At 35.4% G+C, this 24,184-nt stretch overlaps 1 protein-coding gene across 1 annotated transcript in view; it reads left to right on the top strand.

The window, feature by feature from the left end:
* The window catches only part of LOC118186143 (complement C2-like), a 179,423-nt gene that overhangs the window by 141,246 nt on the left and 13,993 nt on the right, over nt 1–24,184 (top strand). Inside the window, exons 12-14 of the mRNA XM_085827237.1 lie at nt 7,981–8,187; nt 16,343–16,476; nt 21,053–21,167. Coding sequence (XP_085683363.1) covers nt 7,981–8,187; nt 16,343–16,476; nt 21,053–21,167 — 456 coding nt within the window. The remainder of the gene's footprint in view (nt 1–7,980; nt 8,188–16,342; nt 16,477–21,052; nt 21,168–24,184) is intronic.

Here is a 24,184-nt window from a genome sequence, read left to right as displayed (position 1 = left end):
CCTGGGAATAAGTTTTCTGTTATTTCCGGCCATTTAGGGTTGCACGTGAAAGTCAAAAACAGATCCGGTTTACCAAAGTCGCGCACAATGGCCATCGAGTCCTGATAGTTTTGCTGCATGCAGCGAGGGCTTCCTATAAATGTTGACGGAAGTATAACCGGTATTCCAGGAGGGACGCCCGTCTCTTGACCAACTCTGTAAATGTGATCGGCAAGACCCATGTAAGTTTCCACTCTCAGATTCGTCTGATGGCTCCGGAGGTACGCAATCCTGTTGCCTTCAACTTTTACGTATGCATCCACGAGATACTGCTGAAACAATTTCCGGCCATACAAAATCGGGTTGTAGCAATCTCGTCGTACGGACACCCTGTGACTGTAAAACTGTAACTCTGTGTATTGCTGTCCGACTCTGAATCCTTGCTCGCCGTGAGGAAAGAAAAGTACGTACGTCATGGGTTCCAAGTTGGGATTTAAGGTACTGATGTTGATGAGACCGCCACCTCTCGGATGGATCACGATGTCTCGGTTCGATGGAGGAGCGCCGTCCGTACTCTTGAAGACGACTGCAACTTCATTTTCTTTCGGAGCATTGTAACGTCCCCTGTGCTCGCCTGCAGCAACACTTTCACCCTCGATGTACATGCGGATATCCGCAGCAGTTTTGGCACCTTGCTCTCGTACAGTTTCTTCTTCGAATTCCTTCAGCATCTTGTAGGCTTCCGCATATGGATTAACGTTCCTTAAAACTGTGTCCAACTGTCTCAGGAGTTCGGCGTTCAGGGCAACATTTCCAAATATGTTCATTCTCTGCCTGAGGGCTTGATCCGAATCTAAAATGTACAGCTGAGCATACTGTTCTTGACCGGGATGAGGCGGATGAAGGTGGCTCGTTCGATGATATATGGCACCGTGAATCCTGAAGCAGTAGGGACCCGAACCCAAAGGCATTTCTATATTGGCACCCAATGAAGCAAAACTGAGCAGGCAGTTGTAAGTACGTATGTTGGCAAAAAACTCTTCAGAAAACGGGTGGTTCCCATTCATTAAATTGTGCCATTCTTCTGGATATCTTCTTTCAGCTTCGACAATTTTCCCATTGTTACAGCAGTGCATGTATCTTCCTCTTGCATTCCTTTCTCCCGTAAAGAACAATCCGTTGCAGAGATCGCAGGAAGCTTCCATTGAACCGGCGCTGTGTTGCTCAACATAAACTTCGAGTCCACATCTTCCTGCATTGTGAAGAGTGCTGTGTGAACGTTGTGCTGCATTCATGCGTAGCCTGTCTTCTCGTACGGACATTGTTTCTTCGGATAGGACTTGTCTGTGGCGTGCAGCGTCTCGCGTTCTTCGTGTAGCAGCGTCCTCTTCTGACTCTTCCGCTCGAACTTGACGATGACGATGAGAGTCCAGTCTGTGCCTCCTACTGGTTTCTTCTTCACTTTCTTGAGCACGCAAATTTTCTTGACATTGGGATTGCCTGCTGAGTCTCCTAATGGTTTCTTGTTCCGTTTCTGCAGCACGTAAATTTTCTTGATGTTGAGCTTTCCTGCCGAGTCTCGTAGCGGTTTCTTCTTCCGTTTCTTGAGCGCGTAGGTTTGCTTGCCGACGCGCTTGCGTGCTCAGTCTCGCAGCAGTTTCTTCTTCATTTTCTGCAGCTCGCCGTAAACTCTGTGCTTCAGCTCTTCGTCTTCTTGATGCATCTCCTGTAATGCCTCTTTTCCGTTTCGGCATTTCAGTACGTTAAAAAAAGCACTACTAAAATATTAACTCGACTCAAAAAATTGACTACGCAGATGAAAGAAAAAAATTGCTCATTAAACCAATACTGCTGGAAAAAAAATTAATGCATTCTATATGTATACAACACAAATTTTAAAATAATCCTAGACTAAATGAAAAATTTTCCACTTAAGAGCAAATTAATTTTAAAAAATCAAAAATGTAAAACAAAAACTTCCCTGTTAAAAAATTGCTGGCAAATAAGAAATAATATGGGTAATATTATGAAAAATTCCAAGCACAGATAAAAATTATGAAAATATTTCTAATAATTAGGTCAATCTGAGAACAATGCACATAAACAGAAAATGAAAACCTAAACACAAAATAAATAAAAGGTATAAATACAAATATAAATTAGGAACTTCTGAAATCAATTCTGAAATTCAAATAACAAACCTAACAAAATAACAAATCTAATAAAATATAGAACATTCGATCGCCTTAAAACGATAATTGTTATCGCACACAGGAAAATGTCAAAAATATAAAATGTAAATGCAATTTATCGACCAACAATAACAGAAATATAAAACACGAATGAATAGATCTTTAAAAAAATACAAAATAATACATTAAATATATAAAAAGAGTCACCAAGTTAATGTTCCGAAGAATTCTCAAGTTCTAAACTAACAGGAGCATATAAAAGTCTAAAATACTACTTTAAATTACTAAAACTACAAATATAAATGCAAAAAACAATCAAATATCCTGTAAAAAGAAATAAAGATTAAGTGCAATGAGTAATAATAAGAATATTTACGAAATTTGAAATGCTGGAAAAAATTGCGACGGTCTCCTTCCAAATCCAAAATTCGTAAATAAATTTTTTGTTGCCAAACCAGGAAACTAAACTTTTGATTCTATTTGATCTGTTGCCAGACCGGGAAACAAAACTTTTTATTTTATCTATGACGTCATTTACTCGACTTATCAAGGGCATAAACCAATCTACATTCAACTAACGACAACTAAATGAAGAGAATGTTTCTATTTTTAGTTTTATTTTAGCTTTTCAGTTTATTCCTTTAAGTTATTTTAATTTTTTATTCTTAGTTTGTTAGTGGCGAACGGCCTTGGCGTTCCCATAGCATTTTTATCTCCGACGACTGCCGAGACGGTTGCCACTCGGAAGACTGAGTGCCGAAATTATTGTTTTCGCAGTTTTTAATTAATAACTCCGTGGATTATTGTCGTACGAAGATGGGACCGGTATCGATGGATTTGTTGATTTTTTTCGAATCCGGAGATATGCGTTTCGAATTCCAACTCGGCGCCGTTCCCAAGTTATTCGAGAAAAACGAATTTGGCACTCGGCCAAATCCCTAAAACAGGGAAAACGGGTGAAAGAAAGTGCAAAACGTAGGGAAACGTAGGGGAAAAAGCAGTTTTTAATTAATATCTCGGCTAATTAAAGTCGCACGAAGATGCCGATGGTCAATATGGCGAGCCACGGGAATTCTGAATCCAACGGTACCTTCTGCTAAGCTCTACACCCAGCCGTTCTTGAGAAGATGATGTTACAAACACACAAACAGACAGAGGCACACAGATTTTAATAGTATAGATGCTTGGGTCAACCAATCTTACGCATATGCCACAGGTGTATTTACCATCTTTAAATACATATCCCCCATCCTAGTTTTCTAGCATATGATCTAAAAACTTCTAATTTATGGCCAGAACGGACAAGTTATGTTTGGGATATAAATGATAAGGTTTTTAAGTTGCAAAGTTTAAAGTTATGTTGTTTCTGTAGGATACCGGTACTAGCGATAATGATTCTGGTGGTGCAGGCAACTTAACTATATCGTGGTAGAGACAGTGACAGTGAATAAGAAGCGTTAGAAACAGGAATGTGTTCCTCTTTTGATATCTAATAAAAATTTTATCGCAGCATAAGTACTGTTTTCATGTTAGCTGCTTTCACACCTTCCTTTGATACTTTATTCAAGTCTCTCTTTTTTTTTTTTTTTTTTACTGTTTCTGAACCTCTTATAAATGAATTTTTATGTCATTCTGAATTCTGCTGATTTCCGCATCCCCGCGTACTTGTCTGTTGGTGTGTTTTGAATGAATTGTCATTCAGTTCTGTGTGTCAAACTCATTTCCTTCCTGTACATTCCATATTCTGTGAACAAGAACAAAAGTGAATTTAATAAAGTTTTATATGAATGATCACGAACTCTTGATTAAAAGTGATTTCAACAATTAGGTTAATTTTTTTTTCTAAATTTTCCACTGATTACATAATAATTTCAATGCCACATTTCTGTATTTGCATGTATCTATCCTATCTTTACTTAGTTCTTTTATTTCTCTTTGTTTCTTAATCTCGTTTCAACAACAGTGTGTAACATAAATGTACCGAATCCGTAATATATAAACATTGTACAATTAAGAATTAAATGCTCAAACCTACTTTTTTAACGTAACTTCTTCGTTTCTCATGGTGTTTAATTTTCTGTTCAGTTATTTATTGCGTTTTCTTTTGCACTGGATAACGATTTAATTTTATGTAACTGTACAGAGGCTGTTCGCAGATTTTTTAGACGATTTTGGTAAGCGGTAATAAAAATTCCTTTGCTGCAAAAGAAGTAATTGCAATTGTACTATGTTTTTAAAAGTCAAAATTATCGTCTGTGGCTTGAAAGTTTTGTTTTTATTCAAAATGGCGAATTTAACAAAGCAGTGGTTCGAAGGCTACATTTGCGCTCTTTTCGAAGAGAAATATGCATATTTCGTTATAAAAAAATGATGTGAGAGTCATGGTTTTGTGACATCTAAAGCGTCGATAGGTAATATCATCAACAAGAAAGGAAAAAACGTCAAATTGGAGCCTCAAGTGGGACAAAAATTCCAAACAAGTATCCAAGGAAAAAGGAAAAAACGGACATCTTCGACTATTGCAAAGGTACGTTGTTTAATGTTAAAAGAAAATCCCCCTAGTCAAAGGACAGTTGCAAAATCATTAAAATGCTCGGTTTCCACTGTAAACAAAATGATAAACTTTGATTTAAATCTTAAGAAAGTGAAAAAACGCAATGTGCATCGTCTTCTTCCAAAGCATATCGCTCAACGCAGGACACGCTGCAGAATTCTATAGGAGAAACACTTATCCAAAGAAAAATGGAAAACAATTGTCACAATAGATGAATCCTGGGTGTATTTAAATGATTGTAACAAAAAAAAGAGCCATTTATTATCATAAAAGGGGAGAAAAAAATTTAAGTACATGGTTCAAAGAATCGAAAGAAAGTTTTTCTAAGGGATTCATGATTGTTGCTGGTTTTTCTTATAATGACAAGTTAAAAGTAAAGAGAGTGCAAAAAAAAAAATGTCAAGATTAACTCCAAATACTATCAGGAACATATTTTATCGCCAATTTTTCTGAATGAAATACCATCGCTTTACCCACAGTGCCATCCATCTGTGAGACTCCATCATGACAAAGCTAGCAGTCACACATCAAAATCCACTGTAAATTTCCTAAAAGAAATGGGACAAAATCTGGTATCAAGGCGATACCCTTCACTGATATACCTACTAAATTTCCCGATGTGTCACCTACGGATTTTTGTGCTTTCGGACTTTTAAAAACTGCATTATCCAAACGTTGTCCCAAAACCCTAACAGGACTCTGGAAAGCTGTTCGGGAGGAATGGGATAGAATATCTCTTCTGCCACTTCAAAAGGCATTATTATCCTGGAAATTGCGGTGTCGAAAGATAGTTCAGAATAAGGAATGTCAAATAGAACATTTAAAACACAAGAATTTTATGTAATTTAGTTTTGTGAATACAATATACATCGTCTAAAAAATGTGTGAACAGCCTCTGTATTCTTGCGTGCATACTGGTTCGTAATGGATTGAATGCTCAAATAGCCGATAATAACTTGATAAAATCTATTTCATCAAAAGAATCCCTTCACAGTTCTGGAACTTTCCACAAGTCTTCTCGGTATCACAATCACCAATGCTCTCATAGTGCATAGTCGGATAATAGCACTTCTATCTGCGTAGCGGTGTAGAAGCTGTGTTAACTTGTAATGATCATCCCGGAGATTGGTGTTTTCGAGATTTTTCCCATATGTAACGTGGATATGAGCCAGTTAGCATTTTGCCTTAATAAGCCGTAATAATATCTTTATATATATATATATAAGCAGCTAAAGTGTGTGTCGCCGATAGTTTATTGTTGCCACTCAGAAAAATGAGCGCGGAAATTAATGTTTCCGCAGTTTTTTAATTAATATCTCGACCGATTACAGTCGTACGAAGATGAGAACTGTATCGATGGATTCGGAGAAATTTTTGGAATCCGAGGATATGCGTCTCGAATTTCAACTCGGAGCCGTTTCGTAGATACTCGAGAAAAAAGAATTTCGCACGTAGCCAAATCCCTCTAATAGGGAAAACCCAAGAAAGAAAGTGGAAAATGTAGGGGAAAATTAGTTTTTAATTAATATCTCGGCAAGCCAGCCGTTTCAGAGACGATGTTACTTCATCCCATATATAACGGGTGGCCATAATTAAACTGACAGTGCTCACAGTGTTCTGTAGCGCGATCTATTTGCGAGAATGACGCCACATTTTGTAGGAAGATTAAACAAGACGGGGTACGAAGGATTCCGCGAAAAAAACAAATTAGTTCCAAAAGTCACCGCTAGGGGAATATTTAGCGTTGTGTAATAGAAAATAGTGCAAATCAATACGGAAATTACCTTTTATTTTACATTCAAATGAGGTTCAATGTGGCTGCCGTTGTTGCGGACCACATATTGCATTCTGTGCACAGTATGCACAACAGCAGAAAGTAACATATCTGCAGGAATCTCCCGTACAGTCCGTGATATGTTATCCTTCAACGTAGCCAGGTCCTGGACCACTCCTTGATAGACCTTGGATTTAAGGTAACCCCATAGCCAGAAGTCGCATGGGGTAAGATCAGGCGACCGCGGTGGCCAAGCAATTGCAAAGTAGCGGCTAACGACTTTCTGTTGTGAATTTCTGTCGTAGCATCTGTTGCACCCGTACAGCAACGTGTGGAGGGGCTCCATCTTGCATGAAAATGATTTCCCCCAGGCATTGTCTTTTTAAATTCGCTTTTTTAAAAGTGTTGCCATATTGCACTTGAACTAAATCAGAAAATGTGCGTAACAAAAGGTAATTTTATTCCGTATTAATTTGCATTTGTTAACACTCTATTTTCTATTCCGCAGCGCCAAAGGCCTAGCGGTGACTTTTGGAACTAATTTGTTTTTTCGCGGAATCCTTCGTCTCCCGTCTTGTTTAATCTTCCTACAAAATGTGGCGTCATTCTCGCAAGTAGATCGCGCTACAGAACACTGTGAGCACTGTCAGTTTAATTATGGCCACCCGGTATATATATATATATATATATATGCGGCTTACGGCTAGCCAATGGGGTGATGTTTGCCCGGCACAGGGTTGCCGTTTCGATTGAGACGTAGACAATTTCATGTAAATCTTGCCTTTGCTATGACCATCCATGAGTCTCAGGGCCAAACGCTTAAGCGTGTTGGCATTTTTTTTACCTGAGCCTGCATTTGGACACGGTCAATTTTATGTTGCCTGTTCAAGAATTCGTGAAAGAACGGGCTAGCGGTGGCTCTTCAGAAATGTACCGCCAGTGGTTTCCTTCATTGCACTCTACTTTAAGCAGTTAAGCAAGTAGAAGGGGCAAAACCCGTGGGGCAGTAAGCAAAAGGGCGTCCTTGCCGCCTGCCCTGGGTAATTCAGTTTGAATTAGCAGACACCTTTGCGCAAATCATTTTAATTGCAATTTATAATACTTAGAACAGCGGCCATTTCGTATGACCGCGGGGCTTTCTAGTTCTAAAATAGCCAAACCAAACCGAGTCCACCAGCGGTGGAGTCGCTGAACGGCCGAGCGGTGAAGTTCGGTCCGGTATTTGAATTCCGCGAACTGTTGGGTTGCGTGGTAGGTTTTGTGGTTTTCTCCAGGCGTAGCGTGTATACTAGCCAATTTCCCTTAGGAAATCCTCCACGACTTCCCTTAGGCAGATAGCCCTCGAGGCTTTGCCGTAATCACATAAATCACTTCAAACCGACCGGGAAAACCGCCCATTTTAATATCCTGGTGAATGAGGAGTTGACTGCCGCCGTTTTGGATGTATACTCTATTCTTCTGATAACTGAATTTTCTCACAGATCGACACAATATGGGAGACATCATTTGGGAAGCTGAAGTGTTGAAGAAGTATGGTGTGGAGATCTATACTATAGGAACTGCAAGTTACACACGAGAAAAGTCTCTCATCGAAATCGCATCCGAGCCAAAGAATGAACACGCTTTTATTCTTCAGAACTATCCTGCGCTGGATTGGCTAAGCCAAGAACTCACGGATTTCACCGCAGGTGAGTTTCCCTTTATCTCACGCTTAAAGGGTCTTTCTTTGATTTCAAATACCCCGAAATGAAACTTAGAGGTGAATGGAATTATCATTCACTTTTTTAATATTCATCAATTTTTTTCATCTATATGATGACGGCCCAGATAACAAGGCAGAAAGCTTAAAATTAGGCATAGACAGGCGTAGAGTTTTAATCGATTCATCTGATTTCGAACGCGATTTCATAAGCATCTCTCTTTTTTAAAAGCAAAAAAGGTTTCGCAATATAGATCCATTCTTTCATTGGACAGTGGCTGACGGATAATAGAAATGAACGAATTAAAGTACGACGGATAATCGACTTTCTTCTGCTAACGTTAATACCATCTATATTCAATATAGACCATGCCCTAAATTTAACCCTGTCAAATAATAATAACACTGATAGGAATACTATGTTAACTACCATATGAAACAGTGTTTCATTACAATAATACTCGCATGAAAATGACTCATCTCTAAATGCAGTCTAACATTTAAAAATAATAAAGAAAGTTTTTAACGTAATTCAGTTATTTAAAACTTTATGTTTGAAATGTAAATAATTCCCGAAATGTAATTTATAGTAGAGAACTATAAGTCTGCTTTCTTATATTTTGCTTTTCATAATAGAAGGATTTTCCATAACAAACATTTTCATAAAACTTCCAGGAATAATATTGTTGCGTGCGTACGGGTTCGTAATAAACTGAATACGCAAGTCCGATGAAATGTGAATAAAATTAATTCTTATCATAACAAATAAAACAAAATGTTGAAATTTCCTCATTTCCTCATACAAATCGTACAATATCGCAATATCTCACAGCAGTTATATTTTAAACTACTAAAATTTTGAATAGAACTCAATTCAAAACACTGAGAACGCTAATCCGATCTCACCGCGAATTCGCTACAATCAGTAACAGCACTAAGTTAACAACTGAATTGAGATGTTTTCCTCTAGCTTTTATAATCTTTTTAATCCTGCACGAGAAACATTCTCGTATTTTCTCGATTTTTCTGGATAACAAAAGAGTACAATTAAGAGATATCTATTTATTAAAATGCTAAATGCGCGTGCCGCTGTATTTTAATTTTTCCGACGTAGCTTTCTCTTCGAATAAGTCTCGTGCTGCATTGCACGGGAATATAAAACAATTTTTTTTAATTACAAATTCTACTATAAATAACTAAACAAACACAAAATCCGTAAAAATATTATTCTCTGCTTTTTAACTATTTTAATGAGTCCATCGATCATGGTAGTTTTTGAGCTTAATGCAAGGCATTTGCTTAGCAGGAAAAGGCACAGTAGTCACAATTGCTCAGAAATATGTAAACGAATCCCACACAGTAGACGCCGCTTAATGTTATCGTTGTTAATGTTATCATTCGGGATATTGTAATCGAACTTCCAAAGTCCCGTCTGTTTATATACGAAAATATAGAAAATACACCACTTACTGTGATCAACAATTCGGTTATTGTTATCAAAATGCTAATGAATGTTTCAAACCGAAGTGAGTTCTCCAAATAAGGTCAATATAAAATTGCCAAATTGACTGAAAAATGTCATAAAGTAAGCCAACAATCTGTTCGGTATTTATTTTAACCAACCGTTTAAAATTAGGCAAAAAGCATTCTTTTGTTTAGTTTGGGGTAGATTTTGAATTGCTCTGCTGATTTCTAGAACTATAAGATACAGATCTCTCTTCTTCAGATAGAAGATGTCTGCCAGGAGCTTTCTGAAACAAATTTGAGCACATCATGTCATAAATTTTCTAAAGTAATTCTAATTACTTATAATAAATTAGTTAAATTTTTTGTTGATTTGAGGGGTATATTTTACTATCGTTTAATGTTATCAAAATAGCCTCGAGTAGATGTGATTAAGCCGAGTCCACTTTACATGAAAATACCTGTAGCAGTCCTGACCTTTTCAAGGAGTGCAGTGCAAAGAAACATAGATAATTTTACTCTTAGAAAGGGTGATGTGACACTTGGACACATGACAGTTCCATACAAGTGGCATTTGCCCACACCATCATTGCAAGAACATGAAATTTTCGAATACATACAACCAATTATGGACAATAAATGACATTTGCACAGAGCCTGTCAGAAACAACCAATCAACCTTAGGATCTGTTGACCTGACTTTCTTAATTAGTGTTCATTCCTGCTGTGACGGTTGTTGTAAATGTTTATTCAGAATATTCTTCATTATTTTATATTAACAGATTATTTTATAAAAATTTTATTTTATATTTATTTACTTATATATTTTATGATAACAGATTATTTATTATAATAACAAATTATTATTTTATAAACTTAAAGTTTTTTTTTTTCCAAGTTTCTTTCCGAGTGCTTTTTAGAACATTTACGAAAAATGAATTTCCTCTTTATTTAAATATCTAAAGACAAACCATGTGTAGTCTATGACCGTTATCGTTCATTTCATGTTAATTCAAATTCTTAGTTCCATGTTAATTTAAATCCGTAGTTTCATGTTAATGCAAATACTAAAGAGACAACGTGGAGATGTATTAAGAGCAAACTAAAGATGTAAAAGGTGAATGACAAAGCAAAATGAAGCAGTTTTGAAAGCTACAGAACATATTTGGCTCATAAAAATTTCAAAATTATTGGTTTAAAAACACTGTATCTATTTAAAACTGGTATATGTAATGCTTATTGTGCTTTCCTTTATAACTATAATAAAATTTTAAATCATAAAATGTTCGAAATTTAAGATATAATTATGTATGCAACATTCTTTAAATATATAACTATGCATGTTTATAAGTTATTTTAATTTCTAAGTACATTTTTATATTTTTTATTAAGAAAATATTACGCATTTACAGGATTTAGAAGTAATTAAATCTTTAAATTAAGCTTTCTCATAACCATAATTTTTTTGCTTGCGTGAACGATTTATCCGAAACCACTGGTCAGACTTTCAAAAGCATTTGAATATCTGCATGAACCCTAAGTGACTTTAAAATGATCAGCCTCTACGCCTCTGAATTAAAAATATTAGAATTTTTCTTTAATTGTGTAGTGCAGGTTTATCCATTGGGCGCTTGGCGTGAGCCCCCAATGCCCAAAGGGGCCCCGATAAGTTGAAGTCAAATACAATTTCTCGTTCTAAATTTCGATAGTTGAAGATAAAAATTCTTTAGAAAAAAGTAAAAGATATTGCGAAAATAATCCGCGACTCTCACTTGCTTGTATTATCCGTCGATTCATGAAAAATTTCGGGCTTTCCAGATGGTGAATGCAGCTTTTTCGAATATTCTAACTCAATTGAAAATTTATTTAACAATACCCATTTCTAACGCGTCAGACAAACGACCTTTTATCGGCCCTAAAAAGAATAAAAATATACGGAAGGTCTAATTTGAGTAAAGAAAACCTTGATGCATTGTCACTATTATATATAGAATACGAGTATAACGGACTGGAGAAACTTTGAAAGGATTTATATTTATTTTAAATAACCAATTTTATTTAATTTTTTTATTCTTTCCTATAAGCCTTCATTCCCTTATTGTCAGTGTAAGAATATTTAAATTTGGTAGCGCGCGGGAAGAAATGCAAATTCTACCTTGAAGAAAGAGTTTAAATACCGAGATGCAGAAGGAAGGTTAGAGACAGTTAGGCTATAGCCCTTTGTTGCTCAGTGTTCCACTACATGGAACACCCAGCTTAAATCGCTTCTGAAATCGTTAAATTCAACCATAAATGGATAAAATGCCTTTATAATATACTTCGAACTTCTCTTTTTAAATAGCGATGGCAGCATATCACAAGGAGATCCAGAATTTTCATTTATGATGTGTTATTAAAATCCACTTATTTTCTAGTAATATTTGTTATATATTTTTTTATATTTTTCATACGAAAAGCATGCGCAGAATCATTAAATAAAACGGGGTGTTCCATTAGCGGAAACACTGCACCTTTAGCGATCTCATGCCATTACGCACCACAACATCTGTCTTAGGAGAAAACATGTGTTGTATATATGTTCTATATCCGTTGTTTTGGGGGAATGAATTCAAACAAAGCAGTCTTGAGGGGTGAGATGTGGTTTAGCCCTAATATAAGCCCTAATATCTGTATTTTGAAATTTTTGTGAGTAGTTTTCAGGCAGGAATTTTATCAGTAGCTCGAGTCATCTTTACTTAGAGCTGCGCGAATTTTTTATTGTCGCTTTTTAGTCTCATTCCTGTTTATTTCCAATAATTATGTCGATATTTTTTGTGTATGTATATCTTATAGCTTATTTTTCTTTACTGTTAGTTTTAATTGTAGTTAATTTTTTATTATTAACTTTCCATAAATGGCGCGGAGAGATCTAACTCTTTCCGAAGCGCTAAAAGTGCTTCATGAATTACCCTCTTATTCTCAATCAGAGCATGAAGATTACAGCTATGCTAAGATATATGCTCTTGAACCACTTGTGTAATCCTATTTTGATATGTCGGATGAAACTCATTTATTTGATGAGTTATGTTGCTCGGAGCAAGAAGTGGCACAAAACAAGTTTTGTGTTCAAAACCTGCAAAGGTGGTTTGTGCTTCTATCAAAAAGGTGCGACATGCTTTGAACAATTTCACAAAACTAAGAAATCGAAAAATTTGTAAATATCTTTGTATATAGTATATACATATATTTATCTCATTTATCCATATTTATCCATTATTTATATTATATTTATCCATTATTTATATATACGTATATACATAGATTTATCTCATTTATCCATATTTATTCAAGAATGTTGTGTATATCCAGAAAACCATGCATACAGCATAATACAGTGTTTTTTTTTTTTTTTTTTTTTTTTTTAAATTTTTTTTATTACTATAAAAACGCTTCTACTCATTTCCGTGCTTCACTGCAATGCTCGCTTAGTCGCACTTTTAAAATATCTGGCGGCGCAGTGTTCCACATCATGGAACACCCACAGAATTAAAACGGTAAGTGCACTTTATACAAAATTTTACCTCTATACTCCTTTAGGCCTAGATAGACTGCATACAACTTTTTTTGTTGAAATTCCGACTTTAAAGTATAGTGCACCACAAAGGGATAGCCATTACCTCTGTTGCGTAAGCTTCTGCTCCCGCAGTTATTGCGAGTTTTTGTGGCATAACAGCATTTACTTGCTGCCACTAGTTCCGATGCAGGTTTAAGAAACAGGAATTATCTCAGCCCTGAAGCTTATTTCTACTATTTGTGCATACCTTCGAATTTTTAGTTTCGTTCTGTGATTTTAGTTACCGTCCAAGGGACGCGTAGGGTGTTAGCGTCGAGTTGACGCATGGTAAATTTTAAAGAGTTAATAAAGGATACTTTTAAGACTCCTTCTGTGCAGTTACTACTCTAACAGTTCTCACTGAGAAGTTAGACAAGTAAACTCTACATCTTATAAGTGATGGTATCAAACGTCAGTTTGCCAATATTAAGTCACGAAAAATAATGTTATGATATGTGTTATGTTATATCTTAGAATGTTATTTTTATTTTTACCTTTGTTATATTTTAGAATGTTGTTTTTATATTTAATATTTTTTTAGAAGAATACTGTTTTGTTTTTTATTTTTACATATTGTTGTGTGCGTACGGGTTCGTTTGAATTGAATGCACAAGTCGGTGAAAAATGGACAAAATTTATTACTATCACAATAAAAATTTCCTCGGGTATTCTTTCAGTATTACAATAACTCAAAGTAGTTATCTTAACTACTCAAACGTTCAACAGAAGTTAATTCAAAACAGCTAAAGAAAGCTAATTCGCTACGGTCAACAAGAGCAGTTTTCTAAGCAAACTCTTAAAACAACAACAAACTAACTACAATCACCAATTGAAATAGAAATCGAAATCGAGTCAATAGCTAGGCGGCAAATAGTAGCCAACCGCTACTTTAACCGTCTCTGATGGTCTAAGTTTTTAATTAAGGCGATTTACGCCGCGCCAACTAGGTCAAACTTGTCAAATTTTGTGAAATGCAGGTGGAGTAGAGGGAGATGATTGGCAGGAGCCTGTCACGTGGGTGGTCTGCCACCCAAGTTCAGACTCCGAGCAAAGCAGCTTACGCGTGCAATGAGAAATATTGGATATATTAATAATTATCAAGTTTTGAAACAGGTTATCCAGATTGGAATAATTAAACTAATATCATCACCAATTGAGAGGTTTTTCTCCTTTTTATAAGATTTTTAAATCGCGCGAGAACTTTCTCGAAATCGAAAAGAGATATTTATTTATTTAATGGTAAATGCACGTGGCTTAGCTTTCCTTTAATATTCGCCACGCGCCGCACTGAGCGGGAAATAAAACCATTTAATTTACAATTCAAGTAACATAATCTATTTAAATACCAAATCCGTAACAATATATTTTTATATTAAAAATTGAACATTAAAATTCTGTTTCATGTGTTAGCGGATCCAAAAGCCAGTGCCTAGGAGGCCCTGAAATCACTGAAATCGCAGTCTGCTGTTACATTGGTACCTACTAAGACCCTCCCTTTTTCTTTTTCGCTTTATTACTAAACATCAGTTTCTTCGCAATTACACCATATGCAGTTCAACAGCAAAATCACAGAAATTTTAAAAAGCAGTATAAGAGTATACGTTTAGAATTCTCGAAACTAAAAGTTAAGTCGGATGCAGATAAATTCAAGATGCAGCGTTAAGTCAGATGAATTTCCGATGCAGCGTTTGTCAGTCTTTTCTCAGTTCATCTGATATGATGGCCATCTTAATCAGAAAACTGAACATTGATATATGCTCAGTTTTCTTACTAAAATGCCTTTGTGAAACCTATTATTAACGCTTTGTGTTTACTCAAATATTGCGTTCTTGGTGCTCAGCCACATAAAATTTATTTCAACAACAAAATCACAAAATATTTAAAAATAGCATATCTTTAGAATTTCCGACAGAGAGTCTAGCGTGCGGGAGATAAAAGTATTTTATTCTGTACAGTGTTGCGACTGCTCGCTTTGAAATCGTTGAGTTTGTCAATGGAAAACTGGTTAAAGTTTTACAAAATATGAAATAGATTGTGGTTATCCTTTTTTATCTCTTAACTAAGTGTGGAGGAACAGCTAAGCGAATCACAATTCTAAGTAGTTGGCCCTAAATATCGAATTAGCTAGTGAAGCTATCAAAGGCCCGTAATACGGCCCAGCTTAGAGACACGTGGCAAACGCGCGTTCATCAGAAACTCTGATTCTTACTCTCGAAGTCAGTGGAACTTCGACTTAAATACTACCCTTTCTCATTTACATTAAACGCGATTCTAAAAGCACATTCTGGTAAGGAATTTATAAGCTGAAATTATGATAGACAGGATAGGAGCTTTAACTTCAAAATAACTGTTATAAACTTAGGATAACCTTACATCATAGCAAAATAAATTCGAGATTCAGAATGCGATCTCCCAGGTGCAGGGTGCAGGACTACGTTGTTCAAAATTGGACGGCTCTTAGGTTCTGTTGTTTTCCACAGTGTGAGAAACGCACATATATTCGTGCAAATTCTTCGTTATTTAATTTCGTTAAATGTAATACAGGGCGATAATATTTAGTGGCAACAATTTGAAAAGTGATACAATGCATTTAAGTGTTTCGACGCAAAATGCCGTTGAGAAACTAATATCCCATTCGGGGCTAAAAATGCAGTTCGCTGAAATGAGTGAGAACAATTATCTTTAAACATTAACAATGATATTGGTTATATAAAAAAAAAAGTCATACAAATCTAGGAAATATAATATCGATTGGATTACTGAGTATTTGAGAGGGGAGGGATATGAAAATTTTGGAAGATTTTCTACAGCACGCTTGTGATACTTCTACTTACGTATTGGATCACATGTGTGCAATTAAGTTCAACGGAATTGAATAACCAGTCACCCCCATAGTATTCTTAAGGCAATATAGTACTTTTTATTCTTTTCTTTCACTGCATTCCTGGATTCAGTTAACAGGGCTTCAGCAAGAAAAAAAAATTACACCGAGTCTGCAGCAGAGTGCTAAAGAAACGGATAGGCAAAATAATAAAAATGGAATTTTTAACTGTGAGAAATTCGTGACAAAATATATTTGATATTTCAGATTATTCTCGTTGTGGTTTGCGCCCTAAACATCGTACAATAACAGACGGAGGAAACCCGATTACTGGACAAGACACTGAAACATGGCCTTGGTTAGCTGCACTTTGTTTTACGTCAGGATCTGAAGAACCAAAGGTAAGAAAAATTCGTTACACATAAATGATATGGTTGCATGTTCAACGTCATCTCATAAGTACGAAACATTGTGGTAGGAACAAAAAAGGTGAAGTGTTTTGCAGTTTTAAAACTTCTTGAATCTTGATATAATACATCCATGAAATATCGAGTAACACAAATAGCATTTCACACATCTAAGATTAATTTTGGGGAATGCGATATTAACTTAAGTGTTTCAACCGGAGTTTACCCGCTGTTAAATAAGATACTTGAAATTGCTTATAAATAACTTTAATTTCTCTCATATATATGTCTACTCTTATTTTATTAACTCTGTAATGTCGTTTCATAATCAGGAAAAGGCTTTCCGCTTTACTAAAAACAGACTGAACAATCGCGGTACAGGTCAGTTCGACGACAACGGTTCGACGCCAGCGTTTCGACGCGTGGTCAATTCGACACGAGGTCGTTTCGACGCGGGGTCAGTTCGACGCCATACTTTTTTTGCTTTTGTTTGACGCAATACTTTTCGTAATTTTATTTATTTTTAGAATAAGTTTGCATCATCATTCAAATAAATTTGGTGTCATCATCATTTGGTATTTCCCACCCCACATTATGGGAATTCATAGATGGTCTCAGGCGTGTTCAAAAATCAATTGATCAATGTTATGAAAAATTTGTACGTAGAGATGAACCGCCGCACAAGCCGAATAGGTAACTGCGAGCTGATATGAGAATTAAAGTAATAGTTGAAGATTTTGAAAATCGAGAAATAATGGAATACCTGAAAGGGTGTGGCGCATAACTTTGCAATGGATTAGTATAATAACAGTTCTGTGATGTAATCTTTTTTTTATCTCTAATCTTATTTATCTCTAATCTTATTTATGTGTAATCTTATTTATCTGTAATCTTATCTATCTGTAATTATATTTGTCTGCAATACAATATAACTACTTTGTAACCATATGTTTATTTACCATTTGTGTATTTTGCCTTTTTGATGCTGTTTTGTGAAATAAATAAATTTAAAAAACCCTCCCTCATGTCCTGGGGCCTTGACGTTGACGTTGACGTTGACAAAAATCTAGAACACTTTCACACATATACAGTAAGACCTCGCTTAACGCTGTTTCGTTTAGCGCTGTTTCGGTTTAGCGCTCTTTTATTTCAACCCGGGGATTCTCCGAAATTGTGCGCAGCGCTAGGTTTCCAAATAACATATCCGAAACAGTGTAGTTGTGTTTCTTGCTTTTTAATCATTTGAAACAACATTTGTTGACATTATTGTAAGTTTAAATTTGATATATAATACTATAAAGATTAATAATACAGTGACAAATATTATGTATGATCTTTAGTTTTTATCATGGGTGATAATACGAGTAAAACACAAGAAAAGAAAGCAACCAGAAAAAGCATTTCACTGGAAACTCAAATGCAAGTGATTAGAAGATTAGATTCTGGTGAACGTCAATCTCAAATTAGTGCTGCATTTGATTTTGGCAACTTCAACAATAAGGACAATTCTTAAGAATAAAGAAAAAATACTGTCATCGGCAACTGCAACTACGTCAAGCTCTGCAACTAGAATTACCCGTTCTAGAAATAACATTATAGAGGAAATGGAAAAACGACTGTCTATATGGATTGACGACGAAATTGAACGCAATATGCCATTAAGCCAATCTATCATAATGCCTTCTTGACAAAAAGGCAGAAAATTGGAAACCCGGAATAGACTGAATGATCTGACTGAGAATTTTATTTGTTTTTAAAAGTATATGCATTTATATTGTTTTTATTTTTGTAAGAAATAAATGTTTGATTTTATTTTTATTAAAAAAAAACATTATTAAATTTAATGCCTAACCATTTTTTATCCGTCTTTCCCTAACCCCATTATTTACATGATAATCGCTTAGCGCTGTTTCGCATTACGCTCTACTTCGATGGAACGTATCCCCCGCGTTAAGCGGGGTCTTACTGTACACACGTATATTTATTTCAAATATGCATGCAAACAATTGCTAATTCAATAAATAAAAATCAGTCATATTACTTATTTATATTACTTTATATTTATTCTAAAAATAAAGAAACATACGAAAAAAATATGGCGTTGAACTGCCCCTGCGTCGAAACGTACGGCGTCGAACTGCCGCGGTGTCGAAACGTTGGCGTCGAAACGACCTGCTTCGTAACAATCGTGATGCGTTGATACGTAAGTTTCTTCCCCAAGTTAGGATTTTTGTCTTAGGCAGAGCCAGTGGAGCAGTCAGGAATGTTTCAAGAGGAGTCGAGGGTCGATATTTCGTTGTCGAGAACGAGAAACAGTAAAAAATAAATTATTGAATATAAAATATAAAATTAGCATTAATTTATAAAATAAATTATTAATAACAAATACTTCATTAAATTACTAGAAAGCATATCAATTTATGTATTTACTTTTCTCATAATGCAAAAAAAAAACAGCAAAGCAAATTCATCATTATAAAAGCACCAAGTCATAGAAGAAGAAAAATTTGACTTTAATCTGAAATTACAAATCTAAAAACATCATAATTACAGCGTCTTCATTTAGTCATCAGTCTGATTGCATAGGCTTACTAATAGTCACAGAATAAAATATAGTTTTCTTGGGTTTTTTCTTTTTTTCGGTTTCATTTATAACTTCCTCTGGAGTGATGGTGACGTTGCTTGAATTAAACGTTCATCATCCGTGGTACTTCCTAAGTATGTTTTAGACTTCTCAAATGGAGAAAGATTTGCGGTTTTGCAGCTGAGGATGTTGGTTCGGTAAAACCATCGAAACTAGTCCTGTGGAAATTTTGTAAATATAACGCTGATTTTTGTTGTTTGTCTTCTGAATTAGTGTTTGTTCGGCGTGTTGTTCTGTCTTAATTATTACGATAACCGGAGCACTTTCCGGCATGAAACATGGGCATTTTCAATTTTGCATTATTTCCTTCTGAATCATTTCAATGAATTTTCAGCTTCGTCATATATTTCTTTAAACATACAATCGACATACATTTTAAAATCCTCGAGACTTTCAATTACTGATTTCGTGTAATTTAGAGCTTTCTACAATTTAATCTACAATTCTACAATCTCTAATTTAGAGCTTTGATACTTTTTTTCTTTCTACGCTTCTCTCTTTCCAAACCGAAATTTCTTCAAAGACTGTTATAACGGCAGGGAAAAGCTTCATCATGACGATTATAGAATAGTGTCTGTCACCCCATCCTATCGTACACATTCTAACCAATTTTTAGTCCAAAGGGACAATTTGCCCTGAAGGACTATTAATTTCGTTTTGGCATTTTGCGTCGAAAACTTTAAAAGATTGTATCGCTTGTCATATCATTGCCACCATATCCCAAGTAGCACAGCAACGTCGTAACGACGTTGCAAACTCGTCGCGGATGTCGTTGCAATATGTCGTCTTTAAAACGCCCAGGTGTCCGCGAACATCCGCTGTTTTGCAACCGTTGCAAAGACGTCTCTATTACGTCTTTGCAGGTGAGGTTTTTGTTGCATAGACGTCGTTATTGCGTCTTTTGCAAATAGCAGTAGAAAGGTAACGGAACTAAGCCGCGATCATTTTAATTCCAGAATCAGAAATTAATTAACGGGAGAATTTCCTTTCTCACCATGATGAAAACATCGAAATAGCACAGAAAATACAGAAAATTACACAGTCACTAAATCACATAACCGAATCATCAGAATATCACATCGAAAAAGATTGTACTCCAATGTGGGGAACAAAATGGCAGGAGACAAACCCGCGTGGGTGACGTAGCGAAGGGTATCAGCACGAGCAATCTAAAACACGTCTAACCACCTCTAAGTACAACCAGCGAAATTTCCTTCTCTTCACAAAAAATACATGCACTCAGAAAGAAACGAAGTATCACAAAACTTAACATATGTGTAGTGTATGAGAAGATAAACAAATGATTAGAAATTCAGAAGAAGTTATGGCATGAAAAAGATTAAAATGAGTAAGTAGAAGAGCCACCTCTGGCAGCTATCAATAGTTCAGTTCTGAGAATAAGAGGGTGTTTTATGTTCGCATGTAAGTTCGGTTTTGAAGGGAAAGATAAAGAGAAAAGAAGTTTTATATTTTCATTTATTAGAACTGAAATTATTGTTACCTTTATTTGGATTTATTTTACGTACAATCTACATAGAATTATAATCAATCGAAACAAAAACAAGGGTGATGGGGGAGGGGTTGTGCCCCCTTGGACGTCCTTATGTGCGCCACCGGGCAATGTAATAAATGAATTATTTTCTGTTACCTTTGGATGCCCGTCGCCGTTCTCGTATGTTTGTAAATCATGAGTTTATTATAAATTGAAGTGAAAACATTTATTAATAGGCAGAATATATTCTCTAATTTTATTATTTTATTATTTGATACGAATAAAAAGGATGTCTTACTACATTTTTTCTGAATAAAATAAATTACATACGTGAAAATTGATTTTCGGAGCAATTTCAGACTTTCTTCTGTCTATCTGTATTAAGTACCTTACTCATATCAGCAATTTCTGTATCTCTATTTTTCTTTATTTAGATAAAGTGCAGTGGATCCATCATTCACGATCTTTACATATTGACAACTGCTCATTGCGTCTACTACGAGGCCATAGAAGAGGAAAGAAAGGAAAACCAAATCACTGTTCATTTAGGTGAGAAATTCTTTTACATACATGTGCAGAGTCATTTCAAGTTCAACTGCACCTGCGCCTTGAATTAAATTCTAGTCTTCCAACTGCTAATTGGATGTTCTCATTGCTGTACCACAAGTATGAATGAGGAAAATATCTTTAATTCCTGTCTTCCCTTCAACACCATTCAATCAGCGGCTAGCTAGAATAGATAACAGCATGTTTTCCAATCGACCTGTAACAGGCTACTGTTATACGTGGAAAGTTTTGGAGTCGTTACGGATTTCTTCAAGCTGTGAACTTCTTTAGAGACAGTTGCAGAAACTTTGCCATCAGTTCGTTGATGGATAGTAGAAACCCTTTCTTCGATTTATTTTTGGACAGTAGAAACTCTTTCTTCGATTTGTTGTTCGGCAGCAGATATTTTCTATTACGGAAGAGCTTTCTCTTTTCATTTCCTCTTGAGCTGCTTCAATCAAGTCTTGACGCGCTTCACTTCCTCCTTAACAGACAGTTGACGGCCCCTTCCGCCTTTTCTTGCTCACTTTTATCTCTTCTTCCACGGACTTGATGACCTTTTCCATTTTTTTCTTGGAATGCAGCAGTCACCAGTTGTCTTAGTTATCCTCCATCGCTCTTGTCAGCGGAATTTAACCCCAGTCCTGACAACAAAAATTATTTCGTGCGTAGGGTCCGTAACGGATTGAGTGTACACAGAATTGAGGATAGCTTGATAAAATTTACTTTCTCAAAAGAAACACTGTTCAATTCTGGAACTTTCCACAAATGTAGTCGTATAGCTCTTTTTAGTATGACCGAGAATAATCAGTAGTTACCACTTCTAACTAACGTTAAACACAACGAAGCAAAGCGAAACCAAAGAGCGGAACTTGAACGGAGATCTCTAAGTACTCTGAATTCTGAACTAAGCAACTTAGAACCGATGCTCTTCTCGGTCTTATATAATTTTCTCCCGGAAACAGAGGAATTTCCAGTACCTTTCCTTTCGCGAAATTACTAAAAGGTATATTAAGGTTAAAGGTGCACATAACGGCTGGATACCGTTACAGGTACCTACAGGGATCAATTACACTGCCGGATTATAGTTTTATAAAGACCGGACCAAAATATCGCCAAATGGTTGCCACGATTGGCGGAGTTTGAGAATTTTACGCCAAATATGGGAACGAAAATTAGTCGCGAAAAACATGGTCAGCTTGGTAATATCTCGACAACTTAACGAGATAGCCATTTACTGAATGTTAAATAGACTTGCCCCTGTAATCTTGAATGAAGCCTTTCATGAATGAAGCCGTTCATGTTGCATTAGACAAATTTCGTAGCAACGGCTTCTTAGTCTGAATTATAGCTAACGCATATTTTCCATGGAAAATTAACTTTGCTGAAAGCAATTTTGCCATACCGTAATGTATTAATGACGTTCGGAAAAGATGTACTATATTTCAAAGCTATAATACTGTTTTTAATAACAAACATTATTACATTGTTCTGCTTACATCTGCTAAGTTTCAAATGTGAACAAACATGGCTGCTATAGTTAAAAAAAATAGGGTTAACCGCACTTATACAACTTTTAAATTGTTGATAATTACACAACTGTAACATGCAGGTTAACTAAAGACATAAAAACCTTAACCGGACGAGTAACAGAATGGATATATATATATATATATTAACATACTTTTGGTGTGGCCGATTGCAACCAAAAAGGGAGGTGGACATCTACATGTTACAGCAGTCCCACATAAAAAATTTCATCGTTCTGAGACTATTCGTTTTTGAGTTATGCGAGATACATACGTACGTACAGACGCCAGAAAATTTTTTTTTCTAAATCTATGTTAAATCAGTTTTATAATTCGTTTGGGGAAAAAGAGTTCTTTTTTAGCGACCTTACGCAGGGCGCACCACACGGTAAAAGAAAAAAGTTCGCTCTTTACAAGCAAAAGTTTTGTAAACTTACAGAAATCAAAAAGTTACACAAGAATTTCCTGTAATGGTAACGGGTTGAAAGCAAACTGTGGCGGGTACAGCAGATTTGCTTGTAGCATTACAGATAATGTTTCAGTAGCCGCTCGGATGAATTACGTGACTGACTGAAAATTAGCCAATCAGGAGAAAAGTGTTCGAAAGCTAAAAAAACATGGCTGAATGCATGTTGGTTGTATAGCGCAGGTAAGTAAGAAAATGTTTACAATTACTGCTTGAAATATTTTTTTTTTGTTTTGTTCATTTTATGCAAATTATTCTCATGCACTTTGCACTGTTACATGTAGTGAGTAAGTATTTAAACGTTTAAGCTTAGCGATTAATTAATATCAGTGTTCGTAATGTCTAATGAGTTGAAAGAGTGCAAAATATTTATTCCAAATGCAGATCTAATAGTAGTATTTTGTCATTGTGCATCCGATAAATTACGCCTTAAATTGCCCGTATTATTATTTATAACTAATTATTCCAAAATTTAATCACTGTTGTGGTATTTAATTGAACCGGTAATGTGGTTTTTGAAAACAATATTAATTATGTTAGCGTTCGTTAGCAATCGTCTGACCAAAGAACGTTTGACATCTTTTTCCCGGCAGGCCTTGGGAGAAACGTTTATGTAAACATTTAGAATTCTGAATGTAATGTATATATTTTTTGCTTATTAGGTTTAGTTTATTCTTTCTTTAGGATTACCTGATTAATTATACTTGGTTTATGATTCAGTCTAATAATATGTTTATGTGCGAGTGTGTTATGAAGTAAAATTACAAAAACTTGAACAACGCGGTCGAAAATCTCATTTATTCTTTAGTGTAATAATATTATTTTTTTCACTGGTATTAATTTCTTACGAAAATGTTATAATTCCAAAATGAAGTAATTATATTGATTAAAAATATGTCGCATCAAATACTTTTCGTTATGTTCTGTTTTACTTACTGGATGCACCTTAATTATTCCATATATTTTAATATACCAATATCAACAGGGGAAAGATGGAAATGATCTAAAATATTTTTCTAAAAATT

This window comes from Stegodyphus dumicola, chromosome 11 (assembly GCF_044657685.1).
Source record: "Stegodyphus dumicola isolate Sdum_Otavi_A_Nest chromosome 11, ASM4465768v1".
NCBI classification, from domain to species: Eukaryota; Metazoa; Arthropoda; class Arachnida; order Araneae; family Eresidae; genus Stegodyphus; species Stegodyphus dumicola.
This window is presented reverse-complemented; position numbering and strand designations above follow the sequence as displayed.